Source organism: Triturus cristatus, chromosome 4_2 (genome assembly GCF_964204655.1).
Source record: "Triturus cristatus chromosome 4_2, aTriCri1.1, whole genome shotgun sequence".
Taxonomy (NCBI): domain Eukaryota; kingdom Metazoa; phylum Chordata; class Amphibia; order Caudata; family Salamandridae; genus Triturus; species Triturus cristatus.
In genome coordinates, this window is record NC_140586.1 from 115,052,298 (window position 1) to 115,074,308 (window position 22,011).

A 22,011-nucleotide genomic window follows, 5' to 3' on the forward strand; every position below is an offset into this window, starting at 1 on the left:
TTCCATTGAGCACCTACGGTGACTTAAGGATGAGTAGATAGCCGTAAGCTGGAGTTGATCAAGCTGCAGCAGTGGGAATGTAGTCCCCAAACATACCCCAAAACCAAAAATGAACATTAGAACTAGCATAAGGTCGATTCAACATGGTTAACCAAGAGTTGTGTCCAATGGGCAATGCCCGGACTAAAGCCTGGCCATCACCCTCCATATACAACCTATGTTTCTGCCCCCCCCCCCCCCAAAGCTTTGCCTCATAAAACTTCTCATACTGGGGCATAGGGCCTAAGCCTGTAGGAAAATCCCAGCTCTGAAGTCACCACGGCAGACGTTGGGGTCATCCTGTATCTTGGCGGCCCACCGCCCCAGTAATTCTATCCTTTACTGCATGTCTTTCTCGGGTGATTGTGTCAGGGTCGGAATGCAGGCACTTTGGTGATTTCAAGGGTTGCTTCCACTGATAAATGCATCCTGCTATGGTGCTTTGGGCACTCTTAGGTGAAATGCATTGACATTTCCTCCAGGAGATCTAGAATTCGATGGGCCTCCGTGGGAGTCCTTATCTGGTGCAACTAGCTTTCCAAGCGAAATATGATGTGGAATGCGTAGCCCCTGCTATACACAATGTTGTTATTCTTGAGGTGTTTTGTGATATTTTTTGAGTCTCTGTGTCTCTGCAGAGTCAGCAGTGAGAGGTCCTGGAATAACAGCAGTGTATGTTATTGGAATCCACGAGATAGCATCCCCAAGCTCTCTGGAGTAAAGTCTCATTAACCTGGAAAACATTGATTCATGCTAGGATATACCGTGGTATGCTGTTGTTCTCCCCAGGGCGACCTTCTCTATGGACTCCGTCTAACTGGATGTTGACTATTGTGTTCTCAGTCACAAGCTGATTAAATAGTGTCTTCATGAAGTCAGCAATGTCAATTACCTGCACAGCAGCTCCTGGAGGCACAACTTCTCTTTCTGTAGGTTTTCAACTTCCTCGCCTCATGCGGTTTCATTGTTCTGCAGTGTAGGCACTCTGTCGCTGATTGCCCTAAGGTCCTGCTTCATGTTGCACAGTTCCTGTGAGAGATCATGTTTCACCCTTTCAAGGTCCTCTTGGAGGGAATAAAAAAGGTTTTCCATGAACATCCTGTTTAGTGTTGCAGTTCTATCTCCCTGATCCTCTGCGGGGGAGCCCTTCTGCATGGTCAGCCCTTTTTTGGTGGCAGCATTAGTGGGGCTTCTGAGCATGTTTCTCACATTGTGATAATATTTTTTCCTCTGGTTGTAGTCATGGTCATTTCTGCTTGTCTGTGGAACAGCCTGCTGGTCTCATAGAGAGGTGGAGTGCCCTCTGTACACAGTGAGGCCCCTGATATTCTGTTGTATTTGACACTTCTGCCCCGCAATTTCCATATCAGTAAGGCAAGAGAAAACACCACTTCACAGTGCAGTCATGGCAAACAGCCAGGAAGTTAGCATGTCCCTCAGGCGCGGTTCCAACCAATCTTAGGGGTCTACTCTGTGCGCCCAACCCTCATTAACACACAGCGGACAAGGGTAAGCTGCTGAGAGACCCAGCCAATGACATCCCTCCCACTGCAGCACAGTCCCAGACACTCTACTGCCAAGGGTCGCACCCAGGGTCAGGCGCTCTCCCCGGGGGCAGACGATTCAGCAGATACTGCCTTCCTCAACCGCGGCCTCAGTGAACAACCTGAATGCCTCCTGGGCCTCAGGTGTCAACCAGTGGTGCAGCTCGCCCTGTTGTTCAAACACCTTTGGTCTTGAGGAAGGTGCCTCACTACAGCCGCTCACGGGGCTTGCACAGGTGCCCTCACTTCAATGGTGAGCTAGGGGACATACTGTCCAGCCCACACGACCATGAACAGGCCTCCTACTTACATCTGCTCTGCTGACTTCCCTGGGGCCACGAGATTGGACGTCGCACTGTTGAACCTAAACTGCAATTGGCCCCTTCGAGCAGCTGCACAGTCTTCACTCATTCCGGGGAGTGCTTGTAGACCCCAAGTGGCTCTCATCCATCTCTCAACCTATTACTGGCCCCATGGTGCTCCGCTATTTTGCAGATTAAGCAGCGGGAGGGAGGTGAAGCACAAGGAACCTCTCACATGGCAGCCATTGTAGCCACGCCTGAACATGTGCTTTACAGATGCATGTGCTTTGTTATGTCTGAGTTTCAATGCTGCTTATGTGTTAGCTTTGAGATTCAGTTCTTGGCTTCACTTGACCTGCTTGAAACCTGCGGAACAACAGTGGATCATCAATCTCCCCTTCTCAGAAAAAACGTTTTTCAGATCTCATGTGGGTGATGAGATGCACAATATGAAGACAGAGATGGAAATGTTGAAAGTGGTGGTCCATGAAAAGAAAGCAATATTGAAAGAAACAACATTCTAAATTCTTTCAGAGGTGTTCCTGTCATCAGAGGTATCATACACATCAGGGGCCTCAGCGGCAAAGACAGCCTAACAACCAATGACAGCATCCTAAAGGCAATCAGCCTTCGGTGGTAGCTGGAAAGCCTCCAGCAAAGAAAGTGACTCGTCACTTCCCCTTCCAAACTAGTGACTCCACTGGGAGGAACTTCATTAACCTTTTAGAAAATTAACAGAAAATAACAAGACACCGATAGGTGCTGAATATTGTGAAGAATGGTTATTCTCTTTTCAAATTTCCCCCACAAATTCACCTAAAAATATCCTCCCTGCTCCATCAGGAGAACTCCAACAGGAAGGAGGCATCTTATTGGAAAAAAACAAGCTGTAGAGGAATAACTTCATCATCACAAAGGAAATTTGTTCCAGTTACTTTCTGGTTTGAAAGCAGAGACCCAAACAGGAGTTCACACCCATTCTCAAACTCAAGAAAGCCAACGAAATGGAAAAAGGTTGAAAAATTGTGAATGCCTGTCTTACACCAAATTTTCGCTCAAATACATCAAGGACACTGGACGCAATATAGAGCTTCCACCCAGTCAAATATTGGAAAGTCCAAAGGTTCCTGGTGGGCAGCAAACACTTACGGTACAAAGCATTACTATTAGGAGTAAAGTCAGCATCAAGACCGTTCTCAAAGTATATGGTAGTTGCACCCACAACCTAAGAAAATTGAAGATATTAATCTACCCCTTTCTAGATGACTGGCTAATCAAAGCTTCAACTGCACAGGAAGGTCAGCACTATTATTCATTGAGATATTCTGGGTTTGCAAGCCAACCAACTGAAATCAAGTTTAGTCCCAGTTCAACCTATCAACTACCATGGCTGCGTGTTGGACACTCAGGCTGCAAGATTATATCTTTTAGAGGAACAAATTTCACTGATCCATCTGTAGTGTTACAATCTCCAACAAACACACAATCCTATCACATGTCAAAACTCTTCACTTTTGGGATCAATAGCTTCCTGCATCTTCCTCATTGCTCATGCCAAATTACACATGAACTGGACTATTCACAAAGGTAACTTGCACTTGTAATTTTATTCTTATACTTTTGAGGAACTTTACTATTTTCAGCGATTCACCATTTGTGAGTGTAAAGATACTCAAAAGTGTAGACTTACATGTCTCCACCCACTGAAGCAGGGGTGGAGCCAAACTATGAGTCTAAGGGCTTAATTATGAGTACAGTGGTCATCGGACCACAGTATCCATGGATTGCGGTGCCTGCTACTTGGTGCAGGGAACTGCAGGGGGGTACCCCCAGGTGCACCGCCCCCAAACCCCACCCCACCGGGGGCCTGCAAAGGGCTCCCAAAGCCAATCCCCACCAGCCTTTCCATGGCGGCATCGCCGCTATGGAAAGGCCTGTCCGTAAGCAACATCGTAATATGGCTGGCGGTGCCTGCTAGGCACCGCCACCATGTTACTGGCCTAGCACCTTCCCGGCCTGGCCGGCAATCGATTGCCGACTGGGGAAAAAGCGGCGGACGGACTTTGCGTCCAACGCGATACCCCCCGCCATCATAATATGGCAGGGGTATTTCACGTTATGCCATCGTAATGAGCCCCTAAGTGTTTGAGTGCAGGTAAGATATATCTCTTCCTAGGGAATTTCGTAAATTATACAAAAAAATACTGTGGTCAAATTGGTTATGGGTGTCACGGTGTCTCATGGGCCTAAGGCTAACTCTGACAGGGAGTGACAGTAATTTGGGAACCCTACCATCAGCTGGAGCATATTTGGCCTGAATAAGATCAGAATAAACCTTTGTTGGTCGTTGCATACCAGGGTCAGATCTAGTTTCAAGCCCTCCTGTGCGGCTAGTCTGTTGTAAATGAATACGGATAATTTTGCACCCTCGCCCACCCTTCTCTTTCCCATGAAATTGTTCTGGGCACGTTGTTCCAACTGATCCTTGTCTAATGATTTACAGGTTTCAGGATTTGTAAAACTTTTCAGTAGGCCGATCCCCTCACATATAGATTTTACATATCTCAACCAAGGGATTTTCAATGCGTGGTCTAATTTCATTGCACCACTGAGAATTAATTTGGTCAGCCCCATTTCTTCTCGTGACCAGATCATGTGCTAGAGAAATATATTGGCCATCTTTAGTCTATCAGAGATATACGGTGTTCCTAGTTCAGCATGAGCTATGTAGTTTGAGCAACTAAAGAGGAGGGAAAGGGTACATTTAAAAAAGGAGTCCTCAATCCTGCAGATGCTCTGTGTGTTCACCATTCCCCAGACCCCTGCACCGTTTGAGGTCACTGCCTCTGTTTTACTTGCATATCTAGTGAGGAGTTCCCTTATTGCCTTAAAACCCAATTTCTTTGTAAATAATGATATCCCATTAAAGGATTTCACATATATTAGGTACCATCGGGCACCACGTGTTATCAAAAAGTATCCAGAGGTAGGAAAAATTAGATAATTCACTCAAATGATGCCCTTCTGCATGGAAAACAGGTTTTATCCTGGGTTTGGCCCCATAGAACATAATGTAGGTTTTGGAGCCATTTACCTTCAGGTCCAGGTCCTCCATAAAGGTGATATAATCATCTATTAGGTCCTGTAATCTCCTCTCAGTTCTAGAGGTTAAAAAGTGTCATCTGCATACAGAAGAACTGGGAGGGGGCGCGAGCCTAGCCTGACTGTGACCCTGGTGGATGAGCTTAGGGCTGACTCTACCCTGTTCATATAGAGTGAAAACAGGAAGGGAGCTAAAACACAGCGCCTGGCCCCTCTTTTTATGTTAAAGCTTTCAGAGCATTTGCACACAAGTACTTGCGTTCATATACAGTTGCCTTATATAGTTGGTAATTCCTACATCAATCCCCATGTCATCTATAACCTTCCACAGTTTTGAATGTGAAACGCAATCAACAGCTGCGGATTAGCCCATGAATGAAAGGTATAATATCCCCGATTTTACCACGGTACGCTTTCCTATGATGATATTTAGGTTCAAGCATTGATACTCAAGCCCATGTTAAAGCCAAATTGAGAGTCCACCGTGATGTTATGTGCTACTGCCCATTCTTCCAACCTGTTAAGGAGGATGCATCCCATAACCTTCGCGGTAGCATCCAGTAATGAAATTGGACAATAGTTTTGGGGTAGGGATTTGTCACCCTTTTTATAGATCGGAATAATAATTGACGTTTTCCATGGGGGGACTAGCCCTATAGTAGCATTGTAGACATTTGTGAGCAGTGGTCAAGAGTTCTTGTTGTTCCCTATACATATCTAAAGGGGTCCCATAGGGCCTGGGACCTTTCCTCTGCTCCTTTTATCTAGGGCTCTTTTGAACTCAGCCAGGGTCACAAGCTGGAGGGAGTAGTGTGAGATAGCTCCAACGTATGTCTCAGGGTTCCTGGGGGATGTATATGTCACTTAGTCTACTCCTATTAGCGTTGGGTCTTTAACTATGGTTGAAAAGGGATGGACTCAGGCCTCCTCTGCAAATGTGGACCTCAGCTGATGGCTCATGGGGCCCCTTAAAGTAGTTATTTTTAATTACCTTCCAGAAGAACTTACTGTTCTTTAGGGCGCTTGCCCATACCAGCTCCTTCCATGATTTGTTGTTATTTGATGTAGTTGTAAAAATATTTAATTTATTTGAAGTGAACTACTCTCTCTCTCTACTGTTGCACGGACTGGAGATGAAATAGAAATTGTTACCGGTCCTGAGTCCAATGCTTTCCCTACTGTTTCTCAGGCTGTAGTGGGAATAGTACATTTTAACCCTCCTGAGTCCAACGCTTCCCTTGCACTGACTGGAGTTTGAATGGTAAATGTTACACCTCCGCAATCCAGCACTTTCCCTACAGTTACACAGACTGGAGTGGGAATAGTAAATTTTATCCCTCCTGAGTCCAACCCTTTCCCTACTGTTGTACAGATTGGAGTGGGAATAGTAAATTTTACCCCTCTGCAATACAACATTTTTCCTACTGTTTATGCATCTGGAATAGGTATTATTCCAAAACTCAGTTTACCAGAGTCTGATTTTCCTGTTTTAAGAATGCAAAAGTAGAATCTGGGTGGTACCAAATTGTTTGCCATTCTAATTTCATGTATAGGTGGTTTTACCTCATTCTGTCTGCTATCTCCCCTAAAGCTCTATTCACTTCTGTGCTAGCCCCACACAAAATACTGTAAGAGGAGTTTCACTGATGACACGTTTTTGAATTGTACCTAATGTAATCTTCCCCTCAGGATCGGACACGGATGTGAAGTCGAACGATATGAGGACATTCTTCTCTCATAAGACTTGCCGAGAGGTGCTGAAACTGGAAGAACAGCAGCAGTATTTGATCATGGGCGTCAGTAAGGATATGTGGAAACTAGCAGACGGGTATGTTGATAAAAGAGTGAATACTGTGCAACTGTGATGCACATGTCAACCAGATCAGTGAAGGAGACTAGTCATTTTAAGAGTGGTGCTGCATGAGAATGTTTGGAGTGCATTCAGTTGCAAAATAAAGATGAGCTGTTCAGTTAGCTAAGTCCACAGAAGACACCACTCAGATCCAAACATCCAAATCCGCGTTTAGCTTGTAGTCAGATAGTTGTGAACCTGGCCTGTACAATGTCAGATTTCCAAAATAATATGTGAACGAGAGAAAAAAAAGCCTTGTAAAACCTACCTTCTGCATCAAAAATATTGTTTGCTGGAAAAAAAACTTTAGTAAATCCCTCTCTGTTTAGGAAGTATTACCCACGGGTAAACAAAGGTGAGAAGCTTTACAAAGTGTGTCAACTTCTCAGACGTCTGCCAGTTAAAACCTCAGTTTAGAATAACAGCTCCATCTCACACCTCAATTCTGTTCCCTTCTAGGACTGATCCCGAATATGGAACAGTCTTATAGACAAGATTTCCCTTCTCACTCAGAGTCGATCTCTTACAAGTTGGATCTAGAACGCGAGGTCTTGCGTAAATAGCCATAGAAAGTTTTTTTTTTAAATGCAAGTATATCACTGTAGTAGATCTAGCCTTTGTCGTAATATTGTTTCTTTTCCTCCAGACACATGAAGATGTCCTGAGCTTCCAAAGTGTTCCTGAAACATTTGATTTCATAGAAAGGATTGCATTTTTGGTAACCAAGTTCATGTGCACGACCAAAGTGCATACTTTAAGTAACCCTTGGTGCAGCATGGTAAAAAAAAAAGATGCCAATGACGATTCATGCTATGGCCAGCCTCATAATAGGCATTAAATATGATTGAAAGTTACTTTTCATATTTAATGGCAGTATTATACCACCCTTTGTCTATGAGAAATCCATGAAGCTCGGGTTATTGTATATAATATTCATCCTACATAGATTACCTATCCAGATTATTTGACTTGTTACAGTGTATATATCATCAGAGGCAGTGGATCTTTGAACTGTGGAGTGTCTTATTTACTGATCAAATATGACTATTTGAAGTTCTGAAAAAACAGAGGGCCATATGTACAAAGAAGTGGCGGAGTGAGGCGTTAGTCATCATGGCTTAACGCCTCACTCCGACACATCAGAAACGCAAGGCTGCACCATATTTAGAAGAATATGGTGCAGCCTTGCGTTTCTCCCTGCGATGGCGCTACACTTAGCAGTGCAGCGCCAACGCAGGCACCCTTGCACCAGAGTGCAAGGGTGTCTGCGTGCAGGGGAAGATTGTTTATGTGCAGGAAGGTGTCCCTTCCTGCACATAAACAAACTTCAAATGCTGTTTTGTCACTTCTAGTTGCGCTGCTTAATGCAGCACACATGAAAGTTACAAAATGTCATTTTTTTAAAAAGATTGTTTATGTGCAAGAAGGGACCCCATATTGTCAATAGCATAGCGTGAAAGGGGGCCTTATTTACATGGCAGAGTTAAGTCACGTTAAGTGGCATAACACTGCCTTGTAAATAAGAAGAAGCCCCTATCGCCACAGGAACGTCTGAAAAAGTGACGTTCCCGTGGTGATATGTGTTGGCTGTTTTCCTGAAAGCTGTTTTATGCTACAAATGCTACTATGCCCAGATCTTTGCAAAAACTGGGTATTCATCTGTGGCAACAATTCTACTGATGATAGTGAATCCACATATAGTATTCCAATTTAAGCTTTGTGAAAATGAGTCTTAATGTACTTTTTATTTAGTTTTCCACATAAGTGTTTCTCGAGTATAATGTTTCTTATGCAATGTGCTTTTGAAAGATAGAATGTTTTTGATAAAAAATTGTCATCGAAAAAAATAAGAGTGATCGTTCACATGTGTAGGCTCTCCGCTCTAAATAGGGACTACTAGCCCCATATACAGTGTTTCAAATGATTAGGATTGGTAAGGTTGCCGACCAAGTGGGGGGTAGCTTGAAGCAGGGCCACTGGTAAAGGAGAGGGAATTTACAGAATATCTCGTCTCTCTTCTTTCAGACTCATGAGGAGAATTAAGAGTATATATCTTAGTAGGGTGTTAGAAATGGCGATTTCTGGTTGGCTAGGGCTTGCGCCAAAGCCAGGCAGAAACCATCACTCTAGTCAGGGCTGGGGAGTTACACGCCAAAGATAACCCCTGCTCACCCCCTTGGTAGCTTGGCACGAGCAGTCAGGCTTATCCCGGAGGCAATGTGTAAAGCGTTTGCGCGCGCACCCAGCAACAACACCCAAGGCCCACCACAAAGGAAACTCAACACAAGGTATTATATAAAAATATCCTTTGTATTATACCAAAACACATTAGATAAAAGCACACACTTTACAATGTGCCAACAGGCACGGGCAGAATTTACAGGGGATATGTACAAGACAGGGCCACCTGGACCACTGTCAGGAATAAGCCCTTTTGGAACTAGCACGTTGTAGAAATATCACTTTAGAACATAGCACATATAATCACTGTAGCACCAATTAGAAAATGTAGCGCACAACCAGTAACCACTGGTAACAGGTAAGTACCACCTACGCAACCCTAACCACCTTAGGAGAATATTGTGCAGGGAACCAGGACCTCACTAGCATCACCTGTACTAGGAGAAAACAACCACCTAAGTATCACAATACCTGTAGGGGTATAAGCACATTACACATGATGCATCACAACACATTCAGAGGTGTAGGGAAGGAAAACACATGATGCATAACATACATTCAGCGGTGTAAAAACAAGGCACATGACGCATAAAAACACATTCAGAGGTGCAGGAAAACACAATTGCGCCAAACTGCGCCAGGTACCCTAGGGGAGGGCACAACACAGGGAAACTGTCCCCAGGCCAACTTGGCCTCTCAGGGGCTCAAACGCCCTTTGTCCAGCAGAGTCAGGGCAAGGCTGCACAGGCTGCGCAAGCCAAAGCGTAAAGGTCACAACCTAAACTTTGCAGCTGCCCACTAAGTGCTGGGCAGCTGGGGAAAGGAACTTGGGCACCACGGTGCCTTTAAAACCAACGTGTCACACGTGGGAGCCTCTCTGGGCTCTTACAGAACAAACAATGCGGCGTGGGAGGCTTCTAGGCTTTTAAACAAATACGCCCCGTTGGAGCCTCGTGGACTTGAAACAAATGTTCACCCACTGGAGCGCACTGGCTCCCGAACTGATATGTGCCAATGAGAGGGGAGAATGAAGGGAAGAACTTGTCCCCCACGTTGGAGCGTACTCGCGCTCGGAAACAAACAGTGCGGTGCATGTTGGAGCCCTCTAGGCTCTTTCAACCATGTGCCCCCTTGGAGCCTACTAGGCTCTTTACAAATAATGCCCCCGGGGTGGGAGCGCTCTAGCAACAATGCTGGTCCTGTAACGGTGGGGCGACCCCCCTATCAGGCGGGGGCTGCTCAAGGAGTAGGCCGGTCTGGGACCGGCACCCACAGCACACGCACGGAGTCCCCCAGACCTTCCCCCCTCACCGGGCTGTTGCTCTGGGGACTCCTGCGTCGCCTCCGCTCTCCGCTTTCTCTTCTCTGGGACCGGCAGCACTCCGGCCGGGCAGCAGCGACGCTGCTGCTCGCAGACTCGCCCTCTCTTCTCTCCTCAGGGAAGCGCGGGGTAGGCTCCCGCCCGCTTCCTTCAAACAGAGTGCGGCTTCAATGCCCCGCCCACCACCAGGCGGGACTTCTCTTTGCTTCCGGGTCGCCGCAGGCAGCGCGGCGGCCCAGAGTTCCCGGTGACGGCGGCGATACGGGGTGGGCTCCCGTAGTTTAACCACAGGAATAAGCGGGGTGGGCACCCGTAAATGAAATAATTAAATAAGCGGGGTAGGCACCCGCCAACGAGCGCCACAATGCGGGGTGGGCACCCGCTTTAAATCCGGCAAAAGCGGGGGAATCCCTATGTCGGGGTTCTGTTCTGCTTGGGTTTTCGGATCAGGTGGAACCCGCTCAACAGAGCCTTTCTAACCCAAACCAGAACGTTACCCCCTCCCTAGGGCCTTTTTACACCTAAATAACCACATATATATGTACCACCTAAGGACAGGGAATTCCTATTATATATATATATATATATATCAAGACCTCACAGCCTCGCGATCTCAGACAGACCCAGAACTTCCTACCCAGACGGCAGCCACAGTCTCGCGGTCTCAGACAGACCCAGAACTTCCTACCCAGACGGCAGCCACAGTCTCGCGGTCTCAGACAGACCCAGAACTTCCTACCCAGACGGCAGTCACAGTCTCGCGATCTCAGACAGACCCAGAACTTCCTACCCAGACGGCAGCCACAGTCTCGCGGTCTCAGACAGACCCAGAACTTCCTACCCAGACGGCAGTCATAGTCTCGCGGTCTCAGACAGACCCAGAACTTCCTACCCAGACGGCAGCCACAGTCTCGCAGTCTCAGACTTCACAGCCTCGCGGTCTCAGACAGACCCAGAACTTCCTACCCAGACGGCAGCCACAGTCTCGCGGCCTCAGACAGACCCAGAACTTCCTACCCAGACGGCAGCCTTAGCCTCGTGGTCTCGAACAGACCCAGTACTTCCTACCCAGACGGCAGCTTTAGCACGAGCTCATCCTATTATTACCGTAGTACACGACAGGGGAATCGGGGTTACTATGTATCAGATCACACAAAGACTATTAGTTGAGCACAACCTGTTCTTTAGTTCGAGGGGCTCTTTTCTCCCTCATTCAGTTACCACTTACCTGATCAGGATTAACATCTGTTCATGTCAAGTTGAATCTGACTAGAAGAATAGGCTATCCTCCTATACAAGGATACACAACACATGCTGACTCACAACAAGCTAAATACTTTATTTAATTGCTACATGCACACTCACAGAATACATCATATATACAACCTGCAAGGAAAGTAAAAGGTTAAGTTATACACTTCAATAAAAAGGGGTCGACATCACCTTAGTCGTATGTAGCCTGTGCTCAATGGTCATCTAGGTTCCCTTCTCGTCTGTGCCTCGGCTTCGCCTGGAAGTCACACCTCCGCAGTCGCGGATCTACTCCCTTCTCCCTCTCCGAGTCACTGGAACCTCTTTCTCATCGGCTACTCTCTCCTCTTAGATTCAAGTTCGTCATCTGTCTTCCCTGAAATAAGTAGTAGCTTTTCTGCTAACGGCCAGGTGCCGCCTATAGACTAGAAGCAAGTGCCAATATCTAACTCAGACTTTCACTAATATAGAGGTGCATTCTCTCATGGAAAATTCCAGCTCGAAACCTGCCGCCCACCAAATTCCTGTACCTCCCCGTGCCAAGGACACGTTCCCAGCCGGCCGGCCTGATGTAGTGTCTTCGGCAGGGGAAAAAATACACTCCTTCGATAAGGGCCGGCCTGAACCGGTTCTCTCCGAGCGAATAACACCTCATAACTAAAATATCACCCTTCACCTAGAAATGTCCCAAGCTGCCGGGGCAGAAAGAAAGATGGAGTCTCTCCTGTCTGAGGCCTACCAGGCCTGAATTCAGCACGACTCCATGAAATACCCTCACTATAGGGCAGGTTATCCTTAATACTAACGAATCTATCCCCTAGGCTATGTATGTAAGCCCTGATCTATGGGGAGGAGCACAGGATCGTGTCAAAGTGTCTAATAAATAGGCTCTATTCACTACTCTAATCCTTAGACTTGGATGGAAAGAGACTGAAGTCATATTAATCGCTCTACAACACAAGAAGGCCGGGAAAATCGAGCAGTACATTTCACCCTTGACTTCAGTCTATTATACATCCATTAAACAGAACTAACATCGGTGGAAGAATAATATGAAACAAAACTAACTGATCTATGTCTAGTACCGAGTGTACAGAATTGAAGCAGTGAAGGGATACACTGAATAAAGCAACAGATAGAAATCAAAACAGCGATAGCAATCAAAATGCCACCTAATGTGTGGCGTAACATATGCACGTCCGGTAACCAATTAAAGAGCCAGTCAAACCAGCCCTGATCAATGTGTTTTCTAACTTCATCCGTTAAGTCATGCAACTTATCTAGGTGTGCACGAATGGATTGTGTATGATCAGATAAGTTAAAACAGCAGAGGCCTTCAAAGTCCGAGCAGCCATGTCCATGTTTAAGCAAAAGATAATCAATGGCTGCTCTATTTTGCAAAATGGCCCTACGTTCACCCTGGGCGTCTAATAGCAAGTCAGACAAGACTGTAGAAGTATGATTAATAGATTTCACCATCCAGCAAGCCATTTTCCCAATAGATTTGGCATTATAAACCGCCAAAGCAGGAACACCAATAATTGAAACAGCTAGGCTAAGATATTCAGACTTGGAATATAAATGCAAAGATGAGTCACAATCCTCCTGTAACATCATAGTATCTCGAAGCACACAAGAGTTGGCATTTGGATGTGATGAGAACATTAGCAAACTCAGTCTGGTAATGGCACACGGGCCTCCGGAAATGTTTGCAGGGACATATGGCCAGGAAGTATTACCACATGAGAAAAGCCATCCGGCAGGTAGCAACATCGCACGATAGTGACTGGGAGTAACTACCAAACTATTGCAAGTCATATTGTTCTGGACTGAGACACATGTGGTCGGTGTCCTCTGAAAACACAAAGTCCGTTCGTGAGCTGTGAATGAAGTGGCGCCTCTTAACTTGAGGCGTAGGCATTCAGAAATTGCATTAGGATTACATGTAAGAAAGAAGCATAGGTCACCTCGTGTGATATTATACGTAATTATTTGGGACTGGATGGGGAGTTGCTCATTCGGCAGTTCAGTGCACAAAGGACAATATACATGGGTAGCAAAATCACCCAGGATAATTTTCGGACGAGCCTTCGAAACGTTAAAGATACTAATTAAAGTCTCCAGTGAGGCGGGGACAGCAACTAGACAAGTCGCTAGAATGTCATGCACAGATCCCATCGGTGTCAAGCAGAAGTGAGGGGCATCAGTCACTCTCTTGGCCAGTAATGTCCAAAAGTTCGATGACGAATCCCACGCATTGAAGGAACGCAACACTCGGGTTCTCAGTTCATCCCGGGTTGACGGGATCCCTTCTCTCTCGCCGAACCAATCCAAAAGGAGTCCAGTTCCGACACATCCTGCAGCAACAATCCAAAGAATGATCTGAAAAAGAACCAAATACAGGCATTAATCATTCTCGTAAATAACATTTATCAGCTGGGACAGCTTCCCAGCTATCTTTCCCTGGCCTCATAACCAAAATGGTATTGTCCTGACCGGTGGCAATAACCTCTGCTTGTTCAGGGGGATTCTTAGGCGATTGCACCCAAACCCTGGCCCCAGGGTTATCCGTAGAGCCAAAGCCTTTCTGGCCACGTACAGTTAGCAAAGTTGGGGCAGTGCCTTTCAATATTTCGCCACTGAAAACAGGCATAATGAGTAATTGAGCCACTCGGTCAGTGCGGTGTATCAGTAAGTCAATCTCACTGCTATTTAGCAGAAGTACCTTAATCTCTCCCTGATAGTCACTGTCGATGACACCTCCAAGTACCTGGATGCCTTTTACAGCCAGCCCCGATCTAGGGGCGATCAATCCAAAATTCCCAGGTGGTATATGAATACCAACACCAGTAGCAATGATGACCCGATTCTTACTCTCCAGAACGGTGTCATCCATGGCGTGCAAGTCTAAACCTGCCGACCCTGGGGTCGCTCTGCATGGAGTCAGAGCTCCGGGAGTAATTTCCCAATACATCACAGTTTCACTGATTACATTAGGCATAGTCTCAACATTTGGGGGAAACAAACGCATAAGTGGAGATTCAGCATTTAAAAAAGGACGATTATTCAGAATCAATAGTGCTTGTGGTAAAAAGTCTCGCCAGTTTTTATACTTGTCATCTGTTAACTTTCGTAATTGGTCCTTTAACAGGCCATTCAATCTCTCCACCAGGCCCGAGGCCTGCGGGTAGTAGGGTATATGAAATATCCATTCAATATTATTTTCTACACAGAATTCTTGTACCAATCTTCCACGAAAATGGGATGCATTATCAGATTGAATTTGGAATGGCACACCATAATACATCATAATCAATTCTAATGTTTTTATGGTATTCAATTGGGTAGCTTGCTTACATGGAAGAGCTACCAGCAAGCCACTATATGTATCGACAATTGTGCAAACATATTGACAATTCCTACTCATGGGAAGGGGTCCGATGTAATCGATCTGCCAAATTTGAGCGGGCAGTTTCCCGCGATGTAAATGGCCTCTAACAATTTGGGGTACCTTACGCTGTCTGATATGTTGACAGACGGGACAATGTAAAATAACATTTTTGATTAGATCCAGGGGAATATAAATTCCTCTATCAGCAGCCCACCTGCTAGTGGCCTTCTGTCGCCAGGCCTCGGGAGAAGAGGAGGGGTACGAGGCAACCCTCATTGATGACAGCTTTCCACCTCTCCTGCAGGGTGCTGGCGGCCCCTTTAACGCCGGCTGGCTCATCGCGGACGAGGTAACACCCCCTGTGACGTCAGCGGCAGGGAACCAATCAGCCGCGTCCATCCCCCGTAAGACGGAAGCCCGCGAGGAAGCCAGCGCGAAAGCCCATGGAGGAGAGACAGGAGTAGCGGAGAAGGCGAGCGAGGAGAAGAGCGGAGAACGAGAGGCGGTGGTCGGTAGCGGAGCAGAGCGAAGTGCGAGTACGACGGAGGAGGTGGAGCAGTCCGGAAGAGGCGACTCGGAGGTCCATACCAGCCGGGACGGAAGAGGTGCAGAGCCAGGAGGCCAACATCACGGCATCTCGCCCCGCCACACGCCCGGAGGAGTGTGGCTGGGAAAGGTACGGGGCCGGATCCTGGGACTACTGTCCACAAGGGGAGGGAGTTAAAGAGGGAGGATTTTTGCTTTTGTGTGGGGAGCTCACGGGGTGTCTTGAGGGAGAGGTTTGGGGTTTTTTTTCTTCCTCTCTTTTCTTTTCTCTGTGTGTTCCTAGTACCCGAAACACTCACAGAGCTTCCCCCCTGATCACGTGTGTACAGTACGGTGACGGACCCCCGGTGAACCTCCACTTCCCTTTCCCCCTCAAATCCCTGGCATATCCGGATAATCACCTAACCCCTGGTCTTACCTTCCCTTTCGCTGAGGCAAACCCCCACCAGAAACGGGACCCCGCCGAGGTGAAGAGAACCGAGACGGACAAGACATCATCCTGACCGGGACACCTACTTGTGGGACTGCAACCTCCGCCTTCCACCATCTTGCGAGGGAGAAAGAAAAGAGCATATCCGGACACTGTGTTTCTAATAAAACCTCAACCCTATCAATTCGTCTAGTGGCGTTCTTCTCAGAGACCCGGAGGGGTGAGCGCCTAGGTGACAAGTGGCGAGCCAGATAGGAGCTGTTGGATCGCGAACCACCACCCGATACAGGATGGACGCCTTCATACACCAAATGAAGGAAAGCCAGACGAAGATGGAGTGGGCAATAGAGCGGAGTTCCTCCCAGGCCGAAGCAGATCGGGCTGTGTTCACTTCGGCCATCCAAACACAAGCCGATAACCTGGTAAAACTGGCCGAAGGACAAAACCTTCTCGTGGCCTCCCTGGGTCAGGTCAGAGCGGCCGCGCCTCCGGGAACGGTGGTCCCCCTTCAGAAGCTCACCCCTGGAGAAGATCCGTTGGCCTTCTTTCTAAATTTCGAAAGGGCCGCCCGTGCTAGTGCTTGGGCAGGAGAGAGGTGGCCCTTTTACCTTGCCCCTTTGTTGGTTGGAGAAGCACAAGCGGCCTATCAGGCCATAAATAAAGATGGGACCGCTACCTATGCACTTGTGAAACAATATATCCTGGACCGACTTGGAGTAGACGAAGAGACTCACCGCTTACGGTTCAGGCAGGAACGCGGGGCTCCTGGGGACATCCCCAAGACTCTTTTTTTTAAGTTGAAGGAGGCGGCTGATCTGTGGCTAAAACCCCAAGAGGCCAACATGGAGGACGTGATGAATAAGATTTATCTTGAACAGTTCCTTGAAGCCCTCCCATACTCGAGTCAGCGCTGGTTAAAACAACACGCTGGGTTATCCTTGGAACAGGCCGTAGAGATGGCCACATCGTACGCTAGAGCTCAAGGCCGACCCAACCCCAAAGAACCAGAACGGCCCCTAAAGCATGTGTCCCAAGGAAGGGGTGACCGAAAGCCGGCTAAACCCGTCCCAGAGCCCGTACGGTCCCGAGGAGCCCGGCCAGACCCTATCCCTTTCTCGGGGCCCCAATGTTATGACTGTGGGGAATGGGGACACATAGCTCGCTTTTGCAGAAAGAAGAGGGAGAAAGAGGAGGAACCCATGGATGTGAGCTATGCACCCCACTCCCTCCTGTTTGCTCAAGAAACGGGTCCCGTCTTTTATGTGAGTGTAAAGATACAGGGAAAAGGGGTACGAGCCCTATTGGATTCAGGCTGTAAGCACTCAGTAGCCAGGCAAGAGCTCATTCACCACTCCTGGGTCCTACCGGGTAAAAGGGTGGGTATCAGGTGTGTCCACGGGGAGGTTAGAGACTACCCTCTGGCTACCATCCAGCTCCAAACACCCACAGGGGCCCGCATGGATGCAATAGTAGGGGTCCTTCCACACCTTCCTGAACCTGTCATAATAGGGACCGATAACCCCTGTTTTTCCGCTATGATGCAGGAGGTGCTCAGTTCCCCGGCCTGTCGTCAGGTCTCGGTGTTGACCCCAGAACCGTGGGCGAAGGATACTCACTTCCGTACTGCCCAATTGAACGACGCCAGTCTTGTCAATGCCTGGAACAAAGCCCGGGCAGATCAGGACCAAATGGCTAGAGTCTACCCCACTTTTGTTGAACGTAATGGCCTCCTCTATCGGTTAGCTAAGGAAGACGCCCCTCTTCAGTTAATAGTTCCCTCAGACTTTAGGGATCAAATACTTTTTTTCGCCCATGCCCACCTTTTGGCGGGGCATGTTGGGGCAGAAAAAACAGGACAAGCCATTCTGCAACACTTCTTCTGGCCTGGGATATATGCTCAGATCCAAAGGTATTGTCAGGAATGTCACATCTGCCAACGGCGCAATCCATATGTACCGCCTGCCGTCCCCTTGTAGCCTCTCCCCATCATAGGGAAACCGTTCGACAGGCTAGGAATGGACTTGATAGGTCCCTTGCCCAAATCCAGTAGAGGACATCAATACGCCCTAGTCTTGGTGGACTATGCGACTCGCTATCCCGAGGCCTTCCCCCTTAGAGCAGCTACGTCCACGGCTATAGCTCAGCGCCTGGTGGAAGTATTTTCGAGGATGGGTTTCCCAAGGGAGGTAGTCACTGATCAGGGCACCCCGTTTGTCTCCAAACTTATGAAGCAGGTCTGTCTCCAGCTCAACATCCGACACATAAAAACATCGGTGTACCATCCCCAGACAGATGGGTTAGTTGAGCGCTATAATGGAAGCCTTAAACTAACCCTGAAAAAACTTCTGTCTGGGGACGGAAGAAACTGGGACCAACTGTTGCCTTTGGCCCTGTTTGTGTTAAGGAGCCAGACCCAGTCCAGCTTGGGGGCTTCCCCATTCGAGCTCCTCTTTGGTCGGAAACCCCGAACTCTACTGGAGATAACAAAAGACAGCTGGGAGCAAGAAGGGAAACAAGAAGCAGAGGCTCTGCTTGATTACACCCGCCAATTGCAGTCCCGACTCCATAAACTGAGGACCCTTTCCCATGAACACCTAGCCATCGCCCAAACTAAACAAAAGCACTTTTATGATAGGGGAAAAAAATGGAGGACGCTCGATGTAGGGGACTGGGTCCTGGTGTTGTTACCCATTTCTGCTCAGAAAATGAAGAAGGAGTGGCAAGGTCCCTTTCAGGTCATTAAGAAGGTGGGTAGGACCTCTTACGTTCTACAGGTATCGCGCACAAAGACCCAATTGTACCACATAAACATACTAAAAAAATGGTTAGGAAAGCCTCCGAGTACACCCCTAAGTGTCTCCTTTACCGCACCCCTGGCGCATACCATCAGGGACCTTCCTGTCAATCCCGATTTGCACCCTCATCAAAGGGAGGCTATGGACTCTCTCCTCCTTCGGTTTTCAAGTGTATTCTCCGATCTACCGGGGAGAACCCACTTAGCTGAACACACTATCCCCACCCCCGTAGGAGTTACCGTCAAACAAAAACCCTATCGGATACCTGAGGCACGGCGGGCGGCCTTCGAGACAGAAGTACAACAGATGCTAAAAACCGGAGTGATCATTCCCTCTCATAGCAACTGGTGTTCCCCCGTAGTCTTGGTGCCGAAACCGGACGGAAGTATCCGGTTTTGCATAGACTTCCGTGCCGTCAATAGGGTATCCAAGCAAGATGCTTACCCACTTCCTAGGGTCGACGAACTAGTTGAGCGCCTTGGTGAGGCCAAATACATAACCACTATCGACCTCACCAAGGGGTATTGGCAGATTCCCCTAGCTCCTGCCGACCAAGAGAAAACAGCCTTCTCGACTCCCTCAGGTCACTTCCAGTTTACTGTCCTCCCTTTTGGCCTACATGGGGCTCCGGCCACCTTTCAACGGGCCATGGATACCCTACTAAAACAACATCTTCCTTATGCTTCTGCCTACCTGGACGACATAGTTGTCTTCAGCAAAACGTGGCCAGAGCACCTCCGACATCTGGGCGGTATACTGGAAAGTATAAAAGAAGCAGGCTTCCACATTAACGCAAGGAAATCCCGGGTGGCATTCCAACAAGTGAAATACCTGGGTTTTCTGCTTGGGGACGGTAACATTAAACCTCAGTCAGACAAGGTTGCGGCGGTTCAGGCTTTGCTGTACCCCAGAACCAAAAGGGATCTTAGGGCATTTTTGGGGTTGGTAGGTTATTACAGGAGATTTATTCCCCAATTCGCCAATCTGGCTGGTCCCCTCACTGATCTCCTCCGCAAGACCCAGACTTCTCCCCGTCTACGGGCGCCTACGGCCCTGGAGTCTACTGCTTTCCAGGCTCTCAAAGATGCTCTCACCTCCTCCCCAGTGTTAGTGACCCCTGACTTTCAGAAACCCTTTATCCTGCAGACGGATGCATCTGGGGTTGGGATAGGGGCAGTGCTCTCCCAAGAGGATTCGGAGGGTTGCGAGCGTCCTATTTTATACATTAGTAGGAAGCTTTTCCCCCGAGAGCAGGCTTACTCCACAGTGGAGAAGGAGTGTTTGGCCGTACGTTGGGGGGTGGAGAAATTGCGCTACTACTTGGAAGGCAGATCCTTTATCCTCTTTACGGACCATGCCCCTTTGACCTGGCTTCAGCGTAACAAAGGCCACAACGAGCGCATCCTCCGCTGGTTCTTGGCCTTACAGCCTTATCGCTTTGAGGTGCGACATCGGAAAGGGCTGGATCAGGGGAATGCGGACTTTCTCTCCCGATACCCCATTTCCCCCGATCGGGAAAATCCGGGGTTGGGGATGTGTCGCCAGGCCTCGGGAGAAGAGGAGGGGTACGAGGCAACCCTCATTGATGACAGCTTTCCACCTCTCCTGCAGGGTGCTGGCGGCCCCTTTAACGCCGGCTGGCTCATCGCGGACGAGGTAACACCCCCTGTGACGTCAGCGGCAGGGAACCAATCAGCCGCGTCCATCCCCCGTAAGACGGAAGCCCGCGAGGAAGCCAGCGCGAAAGCCCATGGAGGAGAGACAGGAGTAGCGGAGAAGGCGAGCGAGGAGAAGAGCGGAGAACGAGAGGCGGTGGTCGGTAGCGGAGCAGAGCGAAGTGCGAGTACGACGGAGGAGGTGGAGCAGTCCGGAAGAGGCGACTCGGAGGTCCATACCAGCCGGGACGGAAGAGGTGCAGAGCCAGGAGGCCAACATCACGGCATCTCGCCCCGCCACACGCCCGGAGGAGTGTGGCTGGGAAAGGTACGGGGCCGGATCCTGGGACTACTGTCCACAAGGGGAGGGAGTTAAAGAGGGAGGATTTTTGCTTTTGTGTGGGGAGCTCACGGGGTGTCTTGAGGGAGAGGTTTGGGGTTTTTTTTCTTCCTCTCTTTTCTTTTCTCTGTGTGTTCCTAGTACCCGAAACACTCACAGAGCTTCCCCCCTGATCACGTGTGTACAGTACGGTGACGGACCCCCGGTGAACCTCCACTTCCCTTTCCCCCTCAAATCCCTGGCATATCCGGATAATCACCTAACCCCTGGTCTTACCTTCCCTTTCGCTGAGGCAAACCCCCACCAGAAACGGGACCCCGCCGAGGTGAAGAGAACCGAGACGGACAAGACATCATCCTGACCGGGACACCTACTTGTGGGACTGCAACCTCCGCCTTCCACCATCTTGCGAGGGAGAAAGAAAAGAGCATATCCGGACACTGTGTTTCTAATAAAACCTCAACCCTATCAATTCGTCTAGTGGCGTTCTTCTCAGAGACTCGGAGGGGTGAGCGCCTAGGTGACACCTTCTCTCCAAAGTGTCCTGCCTTCTGGTGTGCCCATTTCGCCAATCCCGCAATATCAGGATCTTGTCTGTCCACCACTGCCTCAGCAATTTTAGATTTTTCATCTGCAATGTTATGAAAAAATTTGTCAAGGGAGTCTATTGGGGTGTGAGCATCCACATGGAAGATTGTAACAGTACTCTGTGGGAGCATCTCCCAAATCTCTTGCCATAACTCTTTTCCCCACAATTCTTTGGAATGTAACTTCCAATTATGGGAATGCCAAGTCGGCAACCAAACAGCCAGTCCATTGGCAGTTGACCAAGAATCGGTAGAAATATGACATGTACCAGGTAATTCTTGTTTCAAAACTTGGTAAACAGCGTAAAGCTCGGCAAATTGGCTACTCTTCCCTTCACCAGTTGTGCTCAACAGTTTCTGTGTGACCGGATTATAAGACACCGCCTTCCAGTGCCGTGTCGTCCCAATAAACTTCGCTGACCCATCTGTGAACCAAACATGGTTTCTGTCCTCAGCGGACAAATCATCAAAAGGTCTACCCCACTTGACAGGAGACTCCTGTTCTAAAGGTACGGAACACTCACTCTCAGTCTCAGTCGACGGTGCTTGCGCCACTTGCTCATGTAAAGACGCAACTCCTTTCGGGCCCACACGTGCCCTGTCCTGTATGTACCATTTCCATTTAATCACGCTCGCCTCTTGAGCATGCCCAATTCGATGAGTTTTCGGTGAACT

At 48.4% G+C, this 22,011-nt stretch overlaps 2 protein-coding genes across 16 annotated transcripts in view; one reads left to right on the forward strand and one right to left on the reverse strand.

The window, feature by feature from the left end:
* LOC146833112 (complement C3-like) overlaps positions 1-22,011 on the forward strand; it is a 1,368,049-nt gene that overhangs the window by 1,301,582 nt on the left and 44,456 nt on the right. The window contains exon 40 of the mRNA XM_085600736.1: positions 6,677-6,815. Coding sequence (XP_085456862.1) covers positions 6,677-6,815 — 139 coding nt within the window. The remainder of the gene's footprint in view (positions 1-6,676; positions 6,816-22,011) is intronic.
* Positions 1-22,011, reverse strand: part of LOC146833113 (uncharacterized) — a 787,180-nt gene that overhangs the window by 602,010 nt on the left and 163,159 nt on the right. The gene's annotated exons all lie outside the window — the stretch shown is intronic.